Raw genomic sequence first — 25399 nt, 5'->3', positions numbered from 1 at the left:
TGAGTGAGTACTGTGTCCATCCCACAACAACACTGTAAGACAGGGATTGATGTTATTCTCATTTGACAGGTAAAGAAACTTGATTCCCATGTGACCTATAAATAAATTTAACTTTTTGTTATGGATGTTTTCAAATATATATAAAAGTAGCAAGATGAACCCTGTGTAATGATCACCTAGCTTCTACAATTTCAAGTTTACATTTTTAGTAAAGTCATAGAATAGGGTTGTAACCCATATACCCTACTCTAAAACCCATGTTTCTCATTACAGTCCTGTCTTGACTCTTCATTTTGTCATTTGATGCTATTGAATATCTATGATGCTTAGTGGTTTTGGTAAAATAGACGTAGAAAGGCATTATAACTGAAATTTATAGGTTGGTAATAAGATGGAGAAAGCACTCTCTTTAAACCACATATATTTTGTAATAAGCATTTTTAGTTGCAGTGTTCTGCAAAGACAAAACTTGCTGATACAGTTCATCCTGCTTTATAAATCTTTGACCCATTCATCAGACTCTGACCACTCTAAAGATAAAGGATTATGGTTGTATTGGTCTTTCTGACTGAAGTGGCCTTCTGCAGATTGAGAAATTGTGTAATTATTAACTACGGTAATGGATATGTACTTGCAAGTTTCATCTGGTATCTTAATGAGCTTTAACCCTCTGAGTACACCCAAAACATATCCTAGAATCATTGAAATTTATCGGTTGTCTATAACAACTCTCCAGTCTGTGTATTTTTGCTTTGATAAATATTTTGTTTCCCCTGCCCTCACCTAGGATGCCCACATCCCATTCCCCTGTTCACATACAACTCCTATAAATTACTGGATTTCATAGCAGCAGCCTTAGGTATAAAGACTTTGTAAAAAATTACTGTTTTTTAAATTAACAGGACCATACTTTCTAGTCCATTTTTTTTTGGTGTGTGTGTGGGAAGTTCCACACTTGTGTTTTATAGAACTGATTCATTTCAGACATCTCTTTTCCCAGGACATCTTTTCTGAACTCTCAAGATGCCCTGTGTCACCTCTGTGCACTTCCCCATCCTCCCCTGTCTAGAGGGCACATAGAGCTCTAAATCTTGGGGACTTATGGTCTCATGGCCCTGTAACCATAAACCATACTAGAGTTGAGTCCAAGGACTGTGTAATCCAGGCTAGATGTAAGGTCATTTAGTCAGATTTTCCCTTCAAGAAAGCTAAATAGAATGTTGCTTTTTTTTTTTTTATCTACTGTGATTGTGTCAAATATAGTGAAACTAGAAATGTGTCTGATAATAGGGAGAGTGGTTGGTTAAATATAGATTGGTAAAGCATAATTGGATATTTAGTAGTTAAATGAAGGAGATTGGATGAAATTCTGCAGAGTTGTGTGGAGGGAAAAGAAGATGGTCCAAGGAAAAAGAAAGAAGAACCAGAGAGGTAGAAGAAACAGGAAAGCATAGCATTCTAGAAACGAAGGAAAGAGAGTTTTATGATTGGAGTAGTCCTGTACTGTGAGTGCTTATTTGACAATTTGGACTTCACTGTTGTCTTAACAGAGATAAGAAATAGAAGTCCGTTTGCAGGACATTTAGGAGAAAAGGTTAAGTAAGGACACAGAAGCAGTGAGTGTCTTAAACTATCTGTAAAAACGTTCTGGAGATTAAAAACGTTCTGTAGCTGGTGTCTCTTGGGTAAGGCAACTAAAGCTGCTTTCCTGGGTCCTGTGCTGGAGTGGGGGCAAGGGGACTTGGGGGCTGTATTGTACTCCTTTTTTTTCCTGTATTTATTTAAATTTAGTTTCAAAATTTTGTTGTTAACTGTAGTCCAAAGAGCCTATGAAAAATGCAGATAATAGGCAGTCCTATTTTGGTTGGTAGCCCCCACCTTCTGCTTTCTAGGCACACCCCTGCATTTAATCCCATGGCAGTTCAATGTCACTATTGTGAATTGTCATTTTATCTCTCTCATCAGGCTATTAAAACTCCCTGTTGTTATCGCTGAGTTCCCACTACTTAGCATAATGTCTGGCACATAGTATTGAGTAGGTATTTGTTATGTGAATGACTGAATGAAGAAACCAACAATTATCTGTCTCTTAAGCACAAAGTAATTCCAATTTGATGCTCTCACAGAATAAAAAAAAAAAAAAAGAATGTTTCAGGAAAGAGGGACTTACAGTTTCAAGTAGTAGTAAGATAAGGATCAAATACTGACCTTTGGTTTAGCTATTAGAGGGCATTGGTTTTCATGGTAAAAAGTGTTCTAGCAAGATGCGTGGAGTAAGAGCTGTATTTAAGTGAGCTGAAGAATAAATGGGAAATAAGAACATAGAAACAAAATAGAAGTTTGCTTTTTTGTTTTGTTTTTTAAAGATTTGAGATTAAAGGGAAGAAACCATTGGAGAGAAACCCAAAGATTTAAGAGAAGGGAGGTCATTATCATAGTAATTTTATACATTTTATTTGAAAATAAGTATTCTCACCTGCTTGTCAGTCTGTTTTATTTCTCCTGCTTGGTTTGAACACATCTTCACAACTTGAAGGTTTTTGCTCTGCTATTTGGGGGCCCCCTAGTGGCCAATCTGGATAATGATATATAAGTAGTAAATTGTTGATTGGTCCAACATATAAGTTATTCCTTACGCAGGTTATTCTTTCTGTGGATTAGACAAGGGTGGGATATGTAGTTATGGTAATTAGTGATGCTTACTTCTCTTTTATTTGTCAAAACTTGACACCTAAACACTATAATTTTGTTTCTATGGTAATAATTCATTATTGTGAACCTTGAAAATTGCAGTGTATCTTTGTTTAGCTGCTAACGCATTAATAACTGCCATCATTGTGCTCAATTCTTACTCTGCAATGTTAGATTTGGGTCCTTTGTTCTACAACTATTGGAACATCATATTCAGTTTGAAGATTGTAAAAGAAAAACCTGAATTACCAAGCAAAAAAGATTTAATTATTAAGAAAATAATGCATATTCATTATTCATCACAGTAAAACTTGTAAAATATAGAAAAAATTTAAAAATCATCCTTAATATTGCTTCTTAATGTTTTTCTTTCTAGGATTTTTTAATATTAAAATATTTTTGAACAATATAAGGAACACCTCTTTAACCACACTGCACTAAAAAACAAAAAACAAAAAAAAAACATGTTCAGAACAGTTCAAGCCCTTTACTCTTTACCTATTATATCCCCATTCCTCTCTCCCAAAGTTAACCACAATCCTGAATTTGGTGTTTTATACTCAGGCATATTTAAAAATGAATATATTGTAATTCAATACAGAGAGTAGCTATACTTGTGGTGAACATAGCATAATGTATAAACTTGTCAAATCACTAAGTTGCACATCTGAAACTAATGTAACATTGTGTGTCAACTATACTCAAATTTAAAAAAATACAAAAAATATTCAATATATTGATACCAAAAGTTACATATTTTTCAAATTGTTTCTTTCATTTAAAATTATATTTGTAAGATGTATCCGTGCTGACCTGTAACTGCTTTTTACTGCCATATAGTACAGTAATCTTTCTCTGGATATTCCATGATGTATCCATTCTCCTCTCCAAGGACTTTTAGGTTCCAAATTTTTTTTGCTTATAAAGTATCCCATGATCATTCTCATACATGTTTTCTTGTATACGTATATATGTACCGGAGTTCTCCAGGGCAGAAACTTGGAAGTGGAATTATTTGGTAGAATGCTAATTTCCTGTTCTACCAGCAGTGTGAGAGTTCCCCAATCTTAGGTATCTCTGCATAAACCTTTTTGCAGTCCTGTGGGTATGAAACAGTGTTTCTTAAGAGCAACAACAAAGAGGGCCACCTGGGTTGAGTGGCCTACTCTTGATTTTGGCTCAGGTCATGATCCCAGGGTCGTTGGATCGAGCCCTGTGCATTGGGCTCTGTGCTGAGCATGGAGCCTGCTTGGGATCCTCTCTCTCTCTACCTCTGCCCCTTTCCCTGCCTTGTGTTTGCTTGTGCACACGCCATGTGTGTGCTCTCTCTCTCTCTCTAAAATAAGATAGTAAAAAAAGCCAACACAGAAGTGAAGACTTGTATTACAGGATATTTGAAACATACAAAAGGAGAGTGATTAGTGCAGTGACCCTCTGTGTGTTTCGTCATCCTGATCACACACGGCCCATCTTGCTTCATCTACACCTACCCTCCCTCTCCCTCCCAGTGTTCTAAAGGAATCTGAGATGTCACGCTGTCTTGCCTGCAGACACTCCTGCATCTCTAGCACGTAACTCTTTCATACATAGCCTCGGTATCGTTATCCCACTAAAAACTAACAATAATCCCTTAATGTTATTAAACATTAGAGTTTCAGTTCCTCTAGCTGTCTTGTAATACAGGTATTTTTACATTTGTGTCTTCAAGTCAGAATCTGAATAAGGTCTGTACATTATAATTGATCTCAGTCTACAGATTCCCTCCATTCTCCCTTATGACATCTACCTTGCGATGTTAACAGTCACTTATGCTTATTGCCTAGAAAATCTGCTACTTCATCAGGAGTGGCAAAGTGGTGTGTTTCTGTCATTTCTTTTTTATTTGTTGGTTTATTAGCAGGCTACCTCTGTAAAGAGAGATTTCTTTTTTTAAATAGTTGGTCATCTTACAATACTGTTAGTAAAGAAAGGATAAAGTTTCTTTTCACTCACCAGCTTTTAAAACAATTGCTTAGGGGCGCCTGGGTGGCGCAGTCGGTTAAGCGTCCGACTTCAGCCAGGTCGCGATCTCGCGGTCCGTGAGTTCGAGCCCCGCGTCGGGCTCTGGGCTGATGGCTCGGAGCCTGGAGCCTGTTTCCGATTCTGTGTCTCCCTCTCTCTCTGACCCTCCCCCGTTCATGCTCTGTCTCTCTCTGTCCCAAAAATAAATAAAAAACGTTGAAAAAAAAACAAAACAAAACAATTGCTTAGTCACTAATATCCTCTCAAGGTGATCACTGAGTGAGCTTGTTTTAGTTATCTTTGTGAACTCATGGGCTTAAACATATTTGGTGATTTGGTGTGTTTCAACCTATTATGGTAATTATTCTTATTGGTTGCTCAACTTTGGCCAGTGGGAACCTCTTTAAGTTGGCTCCTGAGTTATTTTGACACCATCCTAGTAGTCTTTGCTAGTTTTACTGCTGCCTGGTGTGATGAGATATTTCAGGTTTCTTTTGTATTTTGTACTCTTCCTGCTCCAGACCTGGAATCAGCCATTTCTCTAAGGAGTGCTGGTTACGGAGCTACCGTCTGCATAGCGCACACATTGATGTTTCCAGCTCATCGTAACCTTGTTTACATAGATAGTATAGGCAGGCTGAACTATTCTTATTAAGGAATGGTGGGAACCCTCCTGGAATTTAAATTCCTAGATGCCAACCTGGGCCCACCTTGCAAGCAAGCCGTCTTTAATGACGGTAGTCTCAGGCCTTACTGTGTTACCTCTTTTCTGCACAGCTGACTATTAGACATTTTGTGGTGGTGGGGAGTACGTAGAAAGTGGGTTGAAGAGTCAGGAGTTCAGAGGAAAGGTTGTGATGGAGGTGAACTTGTGATAGTCATTCGTGTATAGAAGGTATTCAGAGCCTGAGGCTGAGTGAAGTCACTTCAAGAGTGAGCACAGAGAGAGATCCAAGGACGGGCCCCTGAGCAAGAAGTTTGGCAATGAGGAGGAGCTAGCAGAGGAGACCAAGAAGGAGCAACTGCTGAAATAGAATGAAGTGGAGTGGGAACCAAGAGAATGTAGTATCCCTAAAGCCAAATTAGTAGAGTGTTCAAGAAGGAAGGCATGGTCAGCAGTGTCAAATGCTGCTGATGGGCTGAGTGAGCTGAAGATGGAGAGTTGACTCATCATGGCAATGTGGAGGTTATTGGGGGCCTCGAAATGTGCTGTTTTAGTGGAGTGGCTTGGACCAAAGCTTGAGAGGAGTGGGTTTAAGAGAGAACAAGAGAAGAGGGAGTATAGACAATTCTCTTAAGGAATTTTGCTAAAGAAGGGAGCAGAATGGTGCAACAGTTGGAGCGGCAAAGAAGGTGAGGAATAACAACATGAGAAGGAACGGTAGCATGTTTCTATGTGGATGGAGATGCTCCAGTATGGAGCAAAAAAATAACGTAGGAGCGAAGGGGAGAATTATTGGAACCTGAGGAAGCACAAGGGAATAAGATCTAATGTCTAAGTGAGGAAGAGATGGCCTTGCATCGAAGCATGGACTGTCCATCCATAGTAACAGGAAGGTGGGCACAGTACATAATATGACAGGGGTGGGTTGGTAGGAATGTTGTTGAGAGCTTGTAATTGGAGATGGTGGTAGCATGGTCACCAGCTGTACGCGAGGACTGGGGAAGAGATTCTGGAGACTTAGAGAATGAAGAGGTATGAAAGAGCTCCTTAGTGAGTGAGCAGATAGGGAAAGATAGATTCCTAGGTACCACCTGGAGGTTAGTGCTAATGAACTTAAAATGAGACTAGTTTTCAGATGAAGGTGTAATTTTTTTTTCCTAGTTACTTCTAGCCCATGGGCTATAGGTGCAGAGTAGGTGGTGATTCAACCAGTGTTTGAGTTCAGCTGGGCAAATATCTTAGTGAGGAGAGCAGCAGAATTAGCGATGTGTGCTAGGGAGTGATTATAATAATGGACCATAGCGGCTGAGCTGGTTAAGGAGGGAAGTGAAGAATGAAGCTGTAAAAATGTGGTATGTATGATCAGTTGTAGATCCCGCACGTTCAGAAAGTTGTTGGAGTTGTGCATTTAGAGAGTGAGTAGGAAGATGGGAGAAGCTAGTCAGAGAGTTGAAGGTTTAAAATTGAGTTTAGGGAAGGGTGTGCAGTTATTGAAATGGGAGGGTACATGACTATACGAATGGATAACTGGGGTAAGGTGGAGAATACAGTCAATGGAGGAGAAGAGGTCAAGGAGCCGAGAGGCCAGGGATCGTCCACACTGATATTGAAATCATAAGAATTATAATTGGATAAATTATTAGATTTGGAAAAGGTGACAATGAGTGAATCTTCAAGGATAAGAGTGATGGGAGATTATAGTTGTCATTTCTTGATGGTTCCTCCTTCCTATATACTTCCATACTTCTATATGGACTTTTCACGATTTGAAAACATCTTTTTACAAAGGACCCTATACTCTAATCAAAAGTCCTTAGTCATACCATGGTTTTTCATAACTCTGCCTGTTACTGAGGCTGTTTCCTTTGTTTAAATGCTCTTAGCCACAATGCTTGCTTTCCGTAGCTGCGTTCTTCCCTGGCTGATGGTTGTTTCCTGTTTATAGTCTATAGTATCCATTACATTATTTTGAGAATGTCAGTTTACACTCACTATTTTTCCCTCCTTTTTGTTTTTGTTTTTTAATTTTATTTTAACTTTTTTATTTTAGAGAAAGAGAGTGTGTGAGTGGGGGAGAGGGGCAGAGGGGGAGAGAGAATCTCAAGAATCTCTACACTGAGTGTGGAGCCTGACACGGGCCAGTCCCACGACCCTGGGATCATGACCTGAGCTGAAATCAAGAGTTGAACCCTCAGTCACTCAACCTACTAGGCCACCCAGGCACCCCCTCCATTTTGTTTTTTTTAAAACCAGGCTGACAGTTCCCTTAGGCCAAGAGCCTTATCTGTCTTTTTGTCCCTGGAGCACTGTGAAAGAGTTCTCAACAAACTCCAGGACTGGATCTCTTTAATAAGTTCCTTTTGAAAGTCAGTTATGATCAAGTAAATCATGGTACAATTCTTCATTTTTACCTTAATGAATAAGATGCTTTCTTAGATGTACTTATATCAGGTGCCACAGTTAATGAAAAAAGTTTAAATTATAACGAGTTTCTTTTATCCATGTATTACAAAATGACTACTCTTAATTCTTTGTATTTCAGAGAAGATTTAAAAATACAGAAGTAATTATTATGCTAACAGATTGGAGTGAGCATAAATGACAGTCACTTCTACATCTTGAAGAGAGCCTCAAGCCTCAGTTTTTTAATTTTTTCTCCCTTCCTGTTTGAACTTCTATTTTGGTCTCGGGAACTGAGTTCACAGTTGAAGGAAGGAGGCCCCAAAGTTACTGAGATAGTCTATGGAGTGAAGAAAACAGGAAATTTAAAGGTGACTGTAGTACAATTAAACCAATGCTTTATTTTTCCTTCTCTACTAACTTGTTATTTAAATGTAATTAAACACCATTTGATGTCAGTGTACTTAGCTTTATTTTTTTTGTAGTCTTTTTTTAAGTATCCCTTTTAATGTATTAAAGAGTCTTCATGTGAGGATATTTTCTGGCTATTTTGATTTCCCTTTATGATTTCTTGTATATTTATGCCTTTCATAATTTAATGGAATACCAAAATAAACAACCTTTATTAATTATGTTTTTGATGGCATATAATAAGTTAATATATAAAAAATCTGACAAAATACTCATTTAAATTTTTTTCAGAAACTATGAGTGGAGGATCTCAAGTCCACATTTTTTGGGGTGCCCCAGGTGGTCCACTGAACATGACAATGTCACAGGAGCGAACTTCTTTAATATCCGATGATGACCCCTGGAAAAAAATTCAACTTTTATACAATCACCGTTCTTTACATCCGAGGGATGAAAAAGGCATGCACGAAACTCTTGAAGACTATCAAGTCCTAGAAGCTGTCGGCCCTCCAGATCTCCCTCGTGGTGATTTTTTAACAAAGGCAATGAATGAACCTGTTCATGTGAAAGAAGACTTTACACATTGTATTTCTGAAACGGAGACTGGAAAATCCCAGAAGAGTCACCTCTTAGGGGTGAGTGATATAACTAGTTCTGATGTGCAAATACGTGAACTTAAGGACAGAGTTCAGCATTTAACTGAAGGAGAAAAGTATCCAAAGCTTTTCGGTGACAATAAGAAAATCACAGATGAACAGCACAAAGATCAGTCAAATACATGTGGTCAAAACTTTCACAAAAATGTCTTTCAGTTAGATCATAAGCATGCCGCTGCACTGGATTTGGTCTGTGGTACAGAACACATTCATACAGGGCCGGGAGCTGTTGAAACAGAATGTGTGCCAACCGGACATTATGAGGGACAAAACCAGTGTCTGGGGTTCTTTTCCTTGAAGACGGAAGATAAGCCAAGGTCTGAACCTGTTAGAAGGGTCTCAGACCTTAAAATATCTACTGATACTGAATTTCTTAGTATAATGACTGCCAGCCAGGTTGTTCTTTTATCTCAGAGGAAGTATAAAGGACAAAATTCTAGAAATAAAGGGCCCATAAGTGTGGAGAGTGAACCAAAGGCAAGTCATGGGGAAATAAGGATAACTGAAGATAATTCGATTCAGCCTAATAATGATTTTGCAGGAGATGAAAGTGGACAAAACCAAGCACATTCCCTTGAACTCTTCAGTCCTGTTTGTCCTGAAACAAAAAGTGGTGACACTCACGTGAAGCCTGATAAACGTCTTGAAGAAAATATAGGATCTCAGGAACTTTTCAATTTTGAAGACAAAGTGCCCCCCAGTGATGTATGTATTGAGTCCTATTGCTCAGGAATACTGTGTTCCCAACTAAATACCTTCCACAAAAGTTCTACTAAAAGAAGTTGGACCTCTGAAGATAAATTGGGCCATTCCAAAGCTCTGTCTAAAGCCTTCCAACCATCCAAGAAAATTAAGTTGGTTTCTGATGCAAGAGATCCTACTGCAGCAGTGGGCCAGAGGCATGTGTCTAGTTTTAAGGGGATTAAAAAGACATCATTAATAAAAAATTGTGATTCTAAAGGTCGGAAGTATAATTGTTTAGTCATGGTATTATCTCCATGTCATGTGAAAGAAATAAATATAAAATCTGGGCCAAATTCTGGCTCTCAAGTGCCTTTAGCAACGATTGTGGTAACTGACCAATCAGAAATTAAGAAGAAGGTCGTTCTGTGGAGGACTGCAGCATTTTGGGCACTTACAGTGTTTCTTGGAGATATAATTTTGCTCACAGGTAAGGTCATCATGGGATGGTGGTAGCTTAAAGCTGTAGGCTTTTCCGCACTCCCACTTTTACCCCGCCTTTTTACCGTTTGCCTCTGTGGGAGCCAGCGTGGTCCAGCCCCTTCCAGCATCTGCTTTGGTCTCCTAAACATTGCCCTGTATCCTGTGCTTTGCTGTTTCTGGGCCTGTGCTCTAGTCTGCTTTGTTCTGAACCTCCCTTCCACTCCTCTTTTAAGAAGCCTTCCCTGGTCGCACCCCTCCTTCATTTGCTCTGTTAGCAATCAGGTCATATCATCAGGCTTGCTCTTTGTTTTCTTATGGCTTTGTCTACGTGTGTCTTATTTTTAAGCCTTTTCTTTATATTAGCAGTCTTATGAAAGGACAGTGTTTCTACTCCTTACTCCCTGATAATGCTGTGCACATCGCATTCTTAGTGAGGGATCAGAGACAGATTTTCTATTGTGTTTTTAATTACTAAAATTGTATTAATCACATTTGGAAATGTGGAAAGGAAGAACTCTTGATAGTAAACCAGCCTCATGTCACCACCGGTAACGTTTCGGAGAGTTACCGTCCCGTTGTTCTCCCTGTGCTCCTTAGAATGTATATACGTACACAGAGGATGGTTGATGTTTATTGGGAACTTATTTTGTGTTTTAAACTTTGCATGTATGTCAACTCATTACAACAACTGTATGAAAAAGGTATGGATTATTATCCCCATTTTTTACTTTGAGGAAACTGAGACCCAGAAAAGTAAAGCCACTTACCCAGTTTCACACATCTAGGAAGTGGCAAAGCCAGGATTTCACCTAGACTCTGGAACCCATACTCTTACTATATACTTGTAATCATTAAGAACATTCTTTTTTTTTTTTTTTAAACATGACTTATTGTCAAATTGGCTAACATACAGTGTGTACAGTGTGCTCTTGGTTTTGGGGGTAGATTCTCATGATTCATCGCTTACATACAACATCCAGTGCTCATCCCAACAGGTGCCCTCCCCAATGCGCATCACCCATTTTCCCCTCCCCCCCGCCATCAACCCTCAGTTTGTCCTCTGTATTTAAGAGTCTCTTAGGGTTTGCCTCCCTCCCTCTCTGTTTGTAGCTATTTTTTCCCCCTCTTCCCTTCCCCTCCGGTCTTCTGTTAAGTTCCTCAAGTTCCACATATGAGTGAAAATATATGATATCTGTCTTTCTCTGACTGACTTATTTCACTTAGCATAATACCTTCCAAGGAACGGTTTTTACCTTGCTTCTTTTTCTGACATAAGAAATCTAACATTGTGTTACAGGTTCTTTATTAATTGAAAATAAATACACATTGTATTAGACCAGAGATACCAGTCATTTTAAGGATGAGTCCCAGACTGGGAGGAAACTGATTAAGCTCAATAACGTGTCTAAAGAAAGAATGTGGTAGAGAAGAAGAGTGGGTGAGCCTTAGAAGCTAGGAAAAAGAAAACATGAAGGCAATCATTAGTGGTTCCCGCCTAATGGCTTGCTGGGGGAATGAGAGCCTTGGCTATTGTACATTAGGTGCATCAGGCTGTACATCAGGTGCAGCCTCTAATAAGGGGATAAACGTGGGCTATAACCCATAGGCCCAGCACAGTCCCGTCCCACTGGCAATGTCATCTTATTTGTTGGCAAGGCGGTTCATCCAGCTCCCTCTGTTCTGATTCAGTGCTCACTGAGCTGCCTTTTGCTTATGATCTGGCTTCCCAGGTGTGAAACTGCCTACAAGGTGAGAATTGGCTGCCAATGTTGTTTCTGTGGCAATTAATGCCTCAGTGAAAATTAAAAAAAAAAAAAAATTGTGTTCTGTTTTTTTTTGTTTGTTTGTCTCATGAACCTGTTTAATGTGAGCTTATGTTGCAGAGCTGAAATCTATTTTGGGGATGCTGACAAAATCAGATTCCCCAGACTATAAAGAGAGAGCTGAGCCCTGGACTGGTTATTTTACCAAGGCAATTACTGTCACTGTGTGGGCCCCATAGGAGGACTTTTCCTGGTAGATGGAAACTCAGACCTGCCATCTCTGTGTTTTCCCCTAGTGTCCATACGGTTGTTAGCAACTAGGTAACCTGTCAAGTGACTTTACCGCTTTACTTAGCCATTTTCTCATTATAGGATATTTAGATGATTTCTATCAGCACCTTTAAAAATAATATCAGGGTTTTTTTTTCCCCTCTTTTACCTTATTTCCTTAGTAAAGTAATCTAGTTCATCAATTTCTGAATAAGTTTCTTTTGTTTGTGGGGACAGATGGAAACTTCATGGAAAACAGAGAAACCTATACTTTCCTAATTAGGTAGTAAAATTATATTTACATAGAAATTTGTAGGTAAACTCATGTTAATTAACAGCATCCAATTGTACATTTTTATATCTCTATGTTGGATATCTCATACTATCTACTGATATACACCCCAAAACTGAAAATTTTCCCACAGCAGATGTATTCTAGATCACGTTCCGTTCAGTAACACAGTTGACCTTTTGCCGTTAGACTTTCAGCAATAGAATGAAGAGATGCTGTAAGTAAGGATGGTCTATGGGAGACTGCTGACCAGAATTCAAAGAGGACCTTGGGCCCTATCTGGGGGAAACCACAGATTTTTAAGAACAAATAGGAGAGGCTCTAGGGCACATAAGTGAGAGGGAATCAGGACAGCCAGGAGGCAAGGGCTGGGCCATTGATTCCACTCCACCCTGTCACCAGTGATTAGCAGGTCACTAACCCAACATAGGTTTTACAACCTAGTTTTCCGAAGTCTGTCCTTGAAATTTCTTATTTGTTCCTTCCTGAAGAGCAGGCATCCTGATGGTCAGATTATGAAGAGTCTAAAATGCTGTCCTAGCTATTTCTGGCCAGGCAGAGGGGAGCTGAGTGTTTTTTAAACTAGTTAATGGATCACATTAATGTTCGTGAAAAATTACTCATTGGCCCTGGGGGACATGGATTGGAGGTGGGAAGGGGACCTACCAGGAGAGAAAGGAATGCACGATATAAAATAGCACTGTCAAGGGCCGGTGGGGAGACTCACGGGGCAGTGTTCAGCAGGTGGGGGTTTGGAGACAGAAGGTGGGGAGGGAGAGGTAGATGTTCAGGATGACTTCACATTTTAATTTACCTGGCTAGCTCCACAGTGCCAACAAATGAGATGGGTAATGTGAGAAGAAAAGCAGGTTTGAGCAATTTTTGAATTTGGAGAGCCAATAGAATATCCAGTCAGGAATGTCCGTGAGGCAGTTGTGGATAAATGGGTAAGTGGGTTTGAAGCTGGGGAAAGGGTCTGGGTGTAAATTTGGAAGTGACTACTTGGAATGTGTGCATCCTTGTTTTTCTTCCTTATTATCTCAAAAATTGGCTACTATTAGGATATCTTTATACCTCTAGCATTTTATGCACTGTTTATATTCTTTTATGCACTGTTTATATTCTTCCAGAGATTGCTATGTCTCTGTCTCTAACTTACAGTTTTGCTCTACTTGAAATTGTTTCTACCTGTTGGTATATTTAGTGCCACTTTATGATTCTTTTGTATCCATCTTAGATCATAGAGCTCTCTTTTTCCTATTGGAAAGTGTTCCTTACCTCCAAAATCTTTCACTTTTAACATCTGTAGATGAAGATTACCATGCTATTGAGGGGAAAATAATCCAAGTCCTTTAAGGATGTCTTATATTCATATGTGTTTGTGGCAGAAGGGGTAAATGCATACTAATATTATTTACTCTGTTAGACACTACTGTTTTGGAACCATTACTTTGCTTCCTGCCCCTAAATGATTTCCTTTTAATTTCTCAAAATAGACACTATAACATTTTTTTTTTTTACATGAACAAAAGCCATTAAACCATTCTTTGTGGAGCAATGAGCTTCCATATTGATACTGTTCGAAATTCTGTTGTTGCTATATTATCATTTTGTGGCTTTAGATGATTTAACCCACTTGATCTTTAGTTGCCTGGCCTGTGAGAGATGTTAATAATATTTTGCTATGATTGGCAAGTTAACCACAGTGTGAAGGAATTTATGACATGATCAGAACTTTTGTTTCCCCCTGTCTAGATGTTACTGTTCATGAAGATCATTGGGTTGGTGAGACAGTACTACAATCAACTTTTACCAGTCAGTTATTAAATCTTGGGAGTTACCCGTCTGTCCAGTCTGAAGAATGTAAGACACGTTTTAAATGTAATCATTTCTTAGTATTCAAAAGTATATATACATATTAGAAAAAAAAGTTAAAATAGTAATTTTACAAAATGTTTTCTAAACGGATTAGCTGGACAGTATTGGTTTATTTTCTTTAGTAAGACTGAAAATAGAATTTATAAAAATAAACTTGTACGTTGTAAATCATATTTGTTTTAAGAAATATTGGGGTTCAGTTTCCATTTTCTTACTTTCCTTAGAGTGTCCACATAGTGGTAGTTCTTAACCTTTTAGGGAGTCCTAGCTCTCTTAGAGAAGCTATGTGCCCTTTCTCCAGAAAAATAGACTTAGGTAGATAGACACAGAATTTTGCACATAACTCCAAATGGTTCCTTGGACCTCTAAAGTTCTCTGTTGCCAGGCTAAAGTTCTCTGTGGGGTTCCCCAGCCTCTGGTTAGGAACCCTTGAGGTCGTGAGAAAAGCCTGGGCCTTCCACTCAGACAGTTGTGGTTTGAATCCTTGTTCTTCAGTCCAGCACTGCAAGGAAAGACTACCCTCCTTCTCTGACATCCATTTTCTCTTCTTTAAAATCATCACTGAAGAGCCCAGAAGCTATCTTTTTCTCCAAGAAATATATAAAAAAAATAAAAAAAAATAAAAAAAAAGAAAGAAAACAAAGTAAGGGAGACAGTATAAACTGGTAGTTATAGTCTCTGGAGTCAGAGCAAGATTTGAATCCTGACCCTACCACTTGCACAGTCTGTGTCTTCCGGCAAGTTACTTAACCTCATTGTACCCTTGTTTCCTCATCTGTGAAATGGAAATTAAAATACATACGTAGCTTATAGGGTTGCTGTGAAGATTAAATGTGAGGTATTGAACCTGCATGTAATATATTGAACCATGAGGTATTGAACCTGCATGTAATATATAATAACAATACAGAAATATTAACGGAGAAATAGTAAGCAAAATGTATTTGATGGAATACTGAAACAGTGTCATAGAAAGATAGCTATGAGTACATAAGAATACACTGATTTTACAAGAGATTAATTAGAATAACAAGAAAGTTGTGTGGCATGTATGGAAGGTACAGCATATTCCAACCCGTGAATAATAAGTATTCTCAAAGGAAGGCAGGGTAAGTAGAAGAGAGTAACAACAGTTAGAACAATAACAAAGGTGTTTGGAAAGGGTTAAGATTTCCCTGTTTCCGAGGGAAACTAGTCAACAGAAAATCAGCACTGACATGATCTCATAAAATAACTAAAGTTGAGTTCTTCACCTACCCAGTTTATATGTATGAAGTGTTGACGTTGTTTGAAGCACTGTGCACCGGGGGTACAGTGGTGAACAGTGTCCACCTGGTGCCAGCCTTCGTGGCACCGATGTCCCTGTGTGGCGGGCCGATAAGGAAGAACCTACAGACATGAGGGTGATATGAGTGCTATGATGGAAACTAACAAAGGGCAGAGATAGGAATACCATAGATCTGGCTGCGAGGGGCTGCTCATGGAGCTGAATTAGGGAGTTAGGAAGTTACTGCAGTAGTCGAGGTTGAGAGATAATGGGTGGCCAGCAGAGATAATGAGAAATGGATGGATTTGAGATATAGCTTAGGCAGACCAGTTCTATAGAAGAAATAGAGAAAATTATTCAAGAACTACCATACAAAAATGTTGCCAGGCTCACATCGTTTCACAGGAGAATTCTACCAAGAGACCAGATAGTTCCAGTGCTCTGAAAATTCTTCTAGAATATTGAAGAAGGAAACTTCCTGATTCCTTTTATAAAGTAAGTAAGACACTGACACCTAAACCAAAGAAAGACATTACAAATAAGAACACAGACTAGTATCGTACACGCATACAAAGTCTAAACAAAATATTAGTAAACGAAATCTAACACTACCTTAAAGAAATAATGACCAAGTGAGATTTTTTCCAGAAATGGAAAGATGTGTTTCAATATTAGAAGGTCTATGACTATCATATACCATATTAATAAATGGAAAGAAAAATTGTATGATTATCTCCATAAATATTGACAAAATTGAGCACCCCTTTATCATAAGAAGCTTTCCAGGAAATGGAGTTGAGGATACTTTTTCCTTCAGGATCAATAAATATAGTATCAACACAGTGGTAACAATTACAATACAGTTGATACTGTGTCACTAAAACAGATGTATTTAGTCCTAATGCCAGTATCTTATTTAATGGAGAAACACTAGAGGCATTTCCACTAAAATCAGGAACAAGGTAAGGATGTCCACTATTTCTGCTGCTTGTTGCTCGTTATCATGATACTGGAGTTATCAACCAATACAACTAGACAAGCAGAGGTATCTGGATGGGTGAAGAAGAGTAAAAACTATACGTGCAAATGCTTTGATAACATATCAGAAACACTCCAGGGAACCAAAGAATCAATTCAAACGATAAAGGAATTCAGTGGTGCAACAGGATACTAAAATTAATGTTGAAACCGTCACTAGCCTTCCATATACAAACACTGAACAGAGGACATGACGGTAGGGCAAAAGTCATTGGTGAAAGCAATAAAGAAGATACTTCGGAATACATTTAACAAGAAATTTGCAAAGCCTATATAAGGAAAAAAATTTAACCACTCCAGAAAGAAAGAAAGACAAGAAGAAATGGAAGCACAACATTCCCTGTTCCTGAATAAGGTGACTCAACATTATAATGGTATCCGGTCTCCATAAGTGAATTTATAAATTCAGGACCATCTCAATAACAATATTGGGAAGCCATGCTATGGCATATACAACTTGATACTAACCATCGTATGGAAAAACAAACATGCAGGAATATCCAGGAAAACATTCAAAAAGAGAAAGCACAAGGGACCATGCTTACGAGACAGGCATTGAACTGTAAAGCCTCTATAATTAAAATAGTGTGATACTGGTACATAAATAGACAAATGGACCAGTGGAATAGAACAGGAAGATCAGAATTAGACCTGTATACATATAATTTAGTATATGACAAAGATATTATCTGAGATCACTGAGGTAAAGGTAAACTTTTTAATAAATGGTGGTGAGGCAACTGGGTAGCCATTTCGAAAAAAGAGAAAATTAGAACAATATCTCACACAAAATAGAAGAATAAACTCCAAATGGATTAAAAATCTAAACATAAAAAATATAACCATTCAGTTACCAGAAGGAAACATGGATGAATTTCTCTATCATCTTGATGTAGGGAACACTTTCTTATTATTACTCAGAATACAGAAGCAGTTAAAGAAAAAAAAGACGGATAAATTTGACTGTAGAAAAATAAAATTTTGGGGTGCCTGGGTGGCTCAGTCGGTTGAGCGTCCGACTTCAGCTCAGGTCACGATCTCACGGTCCGTGAGTTCGAGCCCCGCGTCGGGCTCTGGGCTGATGGCTCAGAGCCTGGAGCCTGCTTCCGATTCTGTGTCTCCCTCTCTCTCTGCCACTCCCCCGTTCATGCTCTGTCTCTCTCTGTCTCAAAAATAAATAAACGTTAAAAAAAAATTTTTAAAAAAAAAGAAAAAGAAAATTTTGCATGACCAGAAGCACCATTAACAAAGCCAAAAGACAATCTGCAGACTTGGAGAGAATATTTGCAACATACACCTAGACGAAAGGCTAATATTCCTAGTATAGGGAGAACTCTTACAAACTGAGTGACAAAGGACCTGATAGGAAAATGGGAAAAAGACCTGAGTCATTCAAATTAAAACTACACAGAAATTTTATTTCTTACTATCAGATTGGCAAAAATTTAAAAATATGATAACACATGCTATTGATGAGGCTGTGGGAAAACAGGCCCTCTGACACATTGCTGGAGGCAATGAGAATTGCTGCAGTTTCTGGAGAGATATTTGGTGATACAAAATTACAAAGTACGTATGTACTCAGCTTTCAACCCAGCAAGCCTACTTGTAGGAATCTGTCCTAAAGATACAATTATAACAACATGAGGCAGTATTTGTAATTGCAAGAGGGAAAAATTGGAATGCCTCTACATAGCAGAATGGTTGATTAAATTGTGTTACATTTCCACAGTGGAATACTATGCAGAACTAAATTATTTTTATTATTATATTTTATTTAAAAATTAAAAAAATTTTTAAAAAATATTTATTTTTGAGAGAGAGAGAGAGAGAGAGAGAGAGAGAGCAAGCGAGCATGAACTGGGGAGGGGCAGAGAGAGAGGCAGACAGAATCTGAAGCAGCCTCCAGGCTCTGAGCTGTCAGCACAGAGCCTGACAAGGGGCTTGGACCCATGAACTGTGAGATCGTGACCTGAACCGAAGTCAGGTATTTGACTGAGCCATCCAGGTGCCCCTTTAAAAAAAATTTTTTTTTTAACGTTTATTCAGTTTTGAGATAGAGACAGAGCATGAGTGGGGGAGGGGCAGAGAGGGAGACAGAATCTTGCTCTGAGCTGTCAGCACAGAGCCCGATTTGGGGCTTGAACCCATGAACCATGAAATCATGAGTTGAGCTGAAGTGGGATGCTTAACTGACTGAGCCACCCAGGTGCCCCATTATTTTTTCTTTTCTTTTCTTTTCTTTTCTTTTCTTTTCTTTTCCCTTTCCTTTTCTTTTCTTTCCATTTTTAAAAATTTTATTTTTGAGTAGACTTCACACCCAACATGGGGTTTGAACTCATGACCTTGAGGTTTAGAGTTGAATGTTCTACTGACTGAGTCAGCCAGGTGCCCTGAATTATACACTTTAAAATGTGAATTTTATGCATGTGAATTGTATCTCAACAAGGCTGTTATAAAAATACTATTCTGATAAAGATAATTTTATGCATGTGAGTTATATCTCAATAAGGCTATTATAAAAATATTATTCCGATAATGGATTTATACTTCATCAGACTGCCAGAGGCATCTATAATACATAAAGGAATACAGACCCCTTTCTCTTTACCTGGAGATATACCCCCTCCTCCAATTATTACCTAGAAAACTCCAGGACATTTTTCCAAAACCCAGCTCAAATATTTCTTCAATAAAGCCTCTTTCCACTTGCCTGGGCAGTTGATTTTGTGTGTTGCTAGAATGCTTCCATGTATCTCTTATACTCTAAGCCCTGTGTTTGTTATTGACTGTCTCTAGGTTGATAATTCTTCTGGGCAGGTATAATGGCAGGTATACAGACAAGGTATATCTTTGTATCCCTAGAACCTGGCATGACGCCTGGCACACAGTGGATGGTCTTCTGATTAGTGAATGAATAATGAGGCTTTAGTGTGGCATAAGAAATACATTAGGAGGAGGGTGTTAAAGGGAGAAGGAAAGAAGAATTACTTGGTTTTTTTTTCTACTGAAATCGGCAAGTAGACCCAACCTTCTAAAAAGGTACGTAAGTGCCTTTTGCTAAGATTGTATTTTGATCAACAATCCACCATATATTCAAATACACCTCCCTTTCCTTCAAGGAAATTAAATTTTAATCAGCAAACTTATCAATGTGTGCATTTTATTATATGTAAATGTATCTCAAAAAATGAGAAAAATTGAGACAAATAATTTAAACATAGGAGAAAAACATGTAAATGGCATAATGACCAAAGAACTAAATAACTTCTAATAATCAAGGGACGATGCCAGTGTAGCACATGCTCACATGCCACACGGGAGCTGGAGCTAAAAACCCTCTAAGTTCAGGGGAAGAAGTCACTGAGAGCCTCTCCATAGTGTATTCTGTGTAGTATTTGGATAGGTTGAGAGGATGGCAGCATTGTAGCCAGGGACAATCGTAAGGAAAGAGGCATAGAAGTGGGGAAAAGGAAGACATGTTCAGGGAGGGTCAGGTAGGTGACCCTTAAGAGCATTTCACGTGAGAAATGTAAGAGCCTTGAGGAAGAATAGCAGTGGTTGGGATGGTCGTGGAAGGTGTGAGCCAATCAGACTGCAGGATTAGGGGACCGATTGGGTATAAGAGGGTAATGGAGGAGTAAAAAAAAAAAAAAAAAAAGAAATACTGGTCTTAGTTAATTGGTAGAAAAATGGAACCGAGAAGGGAACAGGGCAAGTTATTTCTGGAGATAGTAAATAATTCTAATTCCGTTGGTTAAAAATAATCAGGCTTATGTTTTGCATCTACACATTTAAGAATAAGTTACATATTTGTAGAAATGAAAGCGTGGTTTTTACACTTAATCACACTTTACAAGATAAAATGCATTTCTAAGAAAATACTGTGTTTTCAAGAAAATATAATTTTGCCATCTTTTCTGCATGTGTGTGTTTTTCTTTCTTAGATTCCAAGATAGTCAGTGATGCCGTACTTCGAGACTTACTGGCATACGTGTCTTCAAAACATTCCTGTCTCCGAGATCTTCCTCAGAGGCAGCCTCAGAAAGTGAGCAGTATAGAATTTGTAGAATTGGAGGAGCTGCAGCCGGACACGTTAGTCCATGCGGTGCTGAGGGTTGTTGATATCACTATACTGACAGGTAAACACTGGGGGCCCCTTCTCAATTTTAGATTATAAAATAATTAAGATACAAGACTTTCTTAGGATATCATTTGGGTATCACGGTTGTATTTATCATGAGACATTAGAGTATGGTGTCACCTGTGAGAGAGTAATGCCAACTAAAATATTTCTTTTCCAGAGGCATTATACAGTTATAGAGGACAGAAGCAAAGGAAAGTTATGTTAACAGTGGAACAGGTCCAAGGTCAACATTATGTGCTTGTATTATGGGGTCCTGGAGCAGCCTGGTACCCTCAACTTCAAAGGAAAAAAGGTAAATACACCAAAAAGCATTTAATCTATTTATAGTTAGGTAAATGATTAATGCTTATGAGCTTCAGATGAGGAACTTCTTAAGAGATTAAGAAGGTCTGTGTTTGAAATAGTAGGTGGTCATAATTGACTATTCTTCTTCAGATTTCTTCTGTTATAATTTTATACCTCCTGTAAGCAGTTTAGTGATCTGAAAAGTCCTCTATAATTAATGGTGGTAGAATAAAAGCTTCTACTTATTCCCAGGTATACTACTTTACCTTTTTAGCGAAGGTCTTATCTCCTTCAGGAAATGTTCTTTAAAATTGAATTCTGGAGAAGCTTCTACAGTTTTTATTCAGCCAAAGTACCCTGATAAATAAACTTCTCCCTGGTTATAAGGCAGATGTTAGGGGAGCTGCATTAACCCTTTCAAGTCTCAATGTTACTGTTTAATAAATGAGTGCATTCCAGGCTTTTATACCAGTTGTTCTAAAAGTGCGGACTATTAGCCATCCATACAATGTTCGTGTTTAAAATATGACCTACGATTCCATTTTCTTTAAAACAGGAGTTAATAATAATTTATGATGTATTTAATTAAATGGAATTGATGTTTCAAGAAAATGATGTATCTTCATTTTGATATTGTGAGATTCTTTAGTTGTGACAGTCAGAGACAGTTTAATTAGTGGCTTACCAGTCATTTTATCCTGCTAAATTAATCTACAGATTGATTAGGTGTGTGACTTTTTTTTTTTTTTTTTACCCCAAAGAGTTAATGCCTCTTCCCAAACTTCTACCTACAAAATAATTATCTAAGGATACGATCTGTCACATTCTCTCTTTTAATCATTAATAGCCCATAACCAAGATTTGAGATAAGTCTGACTTTTGACTTTCATGTTAGGATCAAACAGCAACAAATATTTGTTCAGTTGAGAAATCCGACAAACACGTGTCAGTGGTAGACCAGCCATCATTATTGACCATTATGTCAGAGCTGGGAACATGAGTCTAGTGCATGCGGGACAAAATGTAGGTCAAAGGTGTTATTCCATTGATGATAGAGCTGTAGCCAAGCACACTGCTCTGGGCTTAATGTGGATATTCTTTGAAATATAGAAGAATATAGTAGTTCTTTGGTTAATAGAAGAGACATTCCAGTTGTCTCTAGATAATTCTATGGTATTTAGGTTAATATTGAAAATTTGTGAGTCCAGGAATTAAGATACAGTTGTTCTTTGTTCACTCAATAATTTAGCACACTTTATTCATTGCCATCACTTTTAAGTTATGATAATCCACCTCAATACCTCAAGATTATTCTTTTTAAAATAGGATAATACCAATTTTGAAGGATCATCTAAGTAAGTAATTCTCCCTTCAGAAATGGTTAGCATTTTATGTATTCATTTAGGACTTCTTGAGGCATTCTCTATGTTAACCTCCACACTGGGCACTGGTTTTACTTGTTCCTGAGGATAACAAACTCACATGTAGGTGATATAACCAGAAATGACCGTCAGGTAGTTGTTACTGAATACTGGAGATCACAGAGCTGATATTTTGGGGGAAGAATAATAAGAAATCCCAAATCCACATTCTTTTGAAATATGCATGGGAATTTGGGATGCCTCATATGTAGCAAGTGTTGATCACAGTCTAGGTCCTAATGAGTGTGGACTTCTTAGGGATAAGTGGGTACATAAAATAAGCTATTCAGAAGTGAATGCCATTCTAATGCAATATTCACCTGAAAGTATCTAATAGAAATCTAATACTTTAAAAATGTAACAAATTGTAGTAAATCACTCTTGTGATATTACTAAATAGGCAGAGTAATGCAAATGATCCCAACATTTGTGATTATACTTCATGCAAAATCATAGTTAGGTCTGCATGGCAGTTTGAAATCTATTCACATCCTTAATTCATGATTCAATATAAAAATGTATTACAAATTGTCTCAATACCAGTCTCCCTCAGACTAACTAGTCCAACCTGCACATGACTCCTCTCTGTTACTTGAACTTGCTGATCTTTTTCCTGGCTTGGATCCTGAATTTACATGTTTCCCTTGTCCAGAGTGCTTTCTCCTGAAGCTCCCTGCGTGGATGGCTCCTTCATTTCTCAGCCCCAATTTCATATTCTTAGAGGGGCCTCACACACATATGCATAACCACTCTCTATCAGATCAACTCTTTGAAGGCCATTTGTGCCACTGAACACAATCAGGATTATCCAGCTTATTTGCTTGCTTGAAAACTGATTTTCTCCATAGATTAAAATTTCTATGAATACAAGCATCCTGCCATGCTTGTTCACCACTGTATGCTCATTACACAGCACTGTGCCTGCCCTCATAGATGTTTTCTTCTTTTTTTAATGTTTATTTATTTTTGAGAGAGAGAGAGAGAGAGAGAGAGAGAGAGAGAGACAAAGTGTGAGCGGGGAGGGGCAGAGAGAGAGGGAGACACAGAATCCAAAGCAGGCTCCAGGCTCTGAGCTGTCAGCACAGAGCCCAGACGTGGGGCCGAACCTACAAACCGCCAGATCATGACCTGAGCTGAAGTCAGACGTTTAACCGACTGAGCCACCCTCGTGCCCCTGTTTTCTTTATGAATAAATGAAGTAAGAATAAAATACAGATTAAGCAACCAGTCAAAATTCCCAGTCTTTAAGAAGTAAGAGACTCAAGTTTGAGGAGGGAGTAACTTCATTTCAAATGATAAGAAAAAAAAAACACACACACATTTGAAAATGTCTGTGCACAGAGGTTTTGCAATCCATGGAATGTATTAAGAAATTACATTTAAACTTGGGCACAGAGGGCTTGTAGTTAGAACTGGACCTCTTCTCTGGGTAATTTCAACAATTCAGGGGGATGTATCTGAAGTATACAGGAATGAATGTCTCAGGGTGCAGAGAGCAAGAGCGCTGATGGGTTCAGGGGTTCTTGGGACTGGGAGCTGAAAAGCTTTGTGGGTACCAGGCAGCTTCTCTGTCTGTCTGCTTTATTCACTCCTTGCAGACTTCCTCTGCTTTTCAACCATAGGGAAGGCAGCAGAAGATGGTTACCCTGTAGCTCCTGCTCTTACTTTTCCTTTTAACCTAGACCAGTGCCATTTCCAAATTCCTAGCACGGAAAATCTGATTGCCCGGATTGAATTCTATTCAATCAACTGTGGCCTCAGGGGCAGGGTGGGAAAGTACAATAGGAATGCCTGAGCTTATTTCAGAGGGTGAAGGAGCAGTTGAGAAGGTCATTTGTGGTCTGGGTGGACACAGAAAGGTATTCACTACCAAAGATATGTATGTTCATTAGCCTGGAGAGATGGAAATGATGTTAATATTTAGTTTAAACAGTACATGATAAAATTGAAAATGAAATATATATGTGTATAAAGCATATGCCGTATTGGTGCAATAATGGCAATTAAAAACATGGAAAAAGGAAAAAATAAGTACATTATATAGTTTCATGTACAGTAGGATCCCATTTTAATAAAGCAGGTATGTAAGTATGTGTATACATTAAAAGAATTGGAAATACTAAATATTAAAGAATTGGAGATACCAAAATGCTATGTGTGTTTTTTTTCTTTATGCCTCTAGTTTGAATTATATGGATGTGTGAATCCACATTTATTTTTTAAACCTTTAGTAAAAACTTCAAACTTAATATATACAAAATAATATAATGAGCTACAGTACCCATTATCTACTATATTAAAACATTGGCCAATCTTATTTTATCTATTACTGCTCTTTTCTTTTATTGTATAAATATTTTATAGTAAATATATTTTATTTATAATTAAGAAATAAAGGAAACTTTTTCCTTTTGGAAAAAGAGCAGGTAATGTTTGAAATATCGAGCTAACAATTTGGGAAAAAGGAGAATTGAGTTTATACTTCATATTTGTGCCAAAATAAATTCCAGATGCATTAAAGTTTCAAATATCTTTTAAAAAAAGAAACTGTGAGTAGTAGAAGAAAATATAAGCAAACTTATTTGGTATCTAAAGATTAGAAGGTTAGGGGCGCCCGGGTGGCTCAGTTGGTTAAGCGTCCGACTTCGGCTCAGGTCATGATTTCGCGGTCCATGAGTTCGAGCCTCGCGTCGGGCTCTGTGCTGACACCTCGGAGCCTGGAGCCTGTTTCAGATTCTGTGTCTCCCTCTCATTGACCCTCCCCCGTTCATGCTCTGTCTCTCTTTGTCTCAAAAATAAATAAACGTTAAAAAAAAAAAAAAAGATTAGAAGGTTAAAAAAATGCAGCAACAAGAACCGTACATAAAAATCACCATATACCAAATTAAAAAGAAAGTGAAAAACCAGAAAAAAATATTGCATTTTGTCAGAAGATAATGCAATAAGCAAAAGACAAATATCTGTAAGGATAAATGGGCAAGAGATATGAACAGAAAGTCCCCCAAAGAAGAAATAAAAATGGCCAATGAATGTATGAAAAAAATTTACTTA

The 25399-nt window shown here is 38.1% G+C and overlaps 1 protein-coding gene across 6 annotated transcripts in view; it reads left to right on the top strand.

Annotated features, from left to right (window-relative positions):
* Positions 1-25399, top strand: part of SHLD2 (shieldin complex subunit 2) — an 83558-nt gene that overhangs the window by 38871 nt on the left and 19288 nt on the right. For 5 of the 6 annotated variants that reach the window (XM_060642259.3, XM_078434489.2, XM_060642261.3 and 2 more), the window contains 4 exons: positions 8459-9994; positions 14068-14175; positions 20443-20637; positions 20800-20934. In XM_060642259.3, the coding sequence (XP_060498242.3) occupies positions 8464-9994; positions 14068-14175; positions 20443-20637; positions 20800-20934 (1969 nt within the window). In that variant the 5' untranslated portion in view covers positions 8459-8463. Of the gene's footprint in view, positions 1-7787; positions 8128-8458; positions 9995-14067; positions 14176-20442; positions 20638-20799; positions 20935-25399 lie in introns of those variants that run through there. The other variant, XM_060642265.3, reaches the window with a different exon arrangement.

The sequence above is a fragment of the Panthera onca genome, chromosome D2, assembly GCF_046562875.1.
Source record: "Panthera onca isolate mPanOnc1 chromosome D2, mPanOnc1 haplotype 2, whole genome shotgun sequence".
NCBI lineage: Eukaryota > Metazoa > Chordata > Mammalia > Carnivora > Felidae > Panthera > Panthera onca.
Note: the sequence above shows the minus strand (reverse complement) of the source record. Positions and strands in the feature narration are given on the sequence as shown.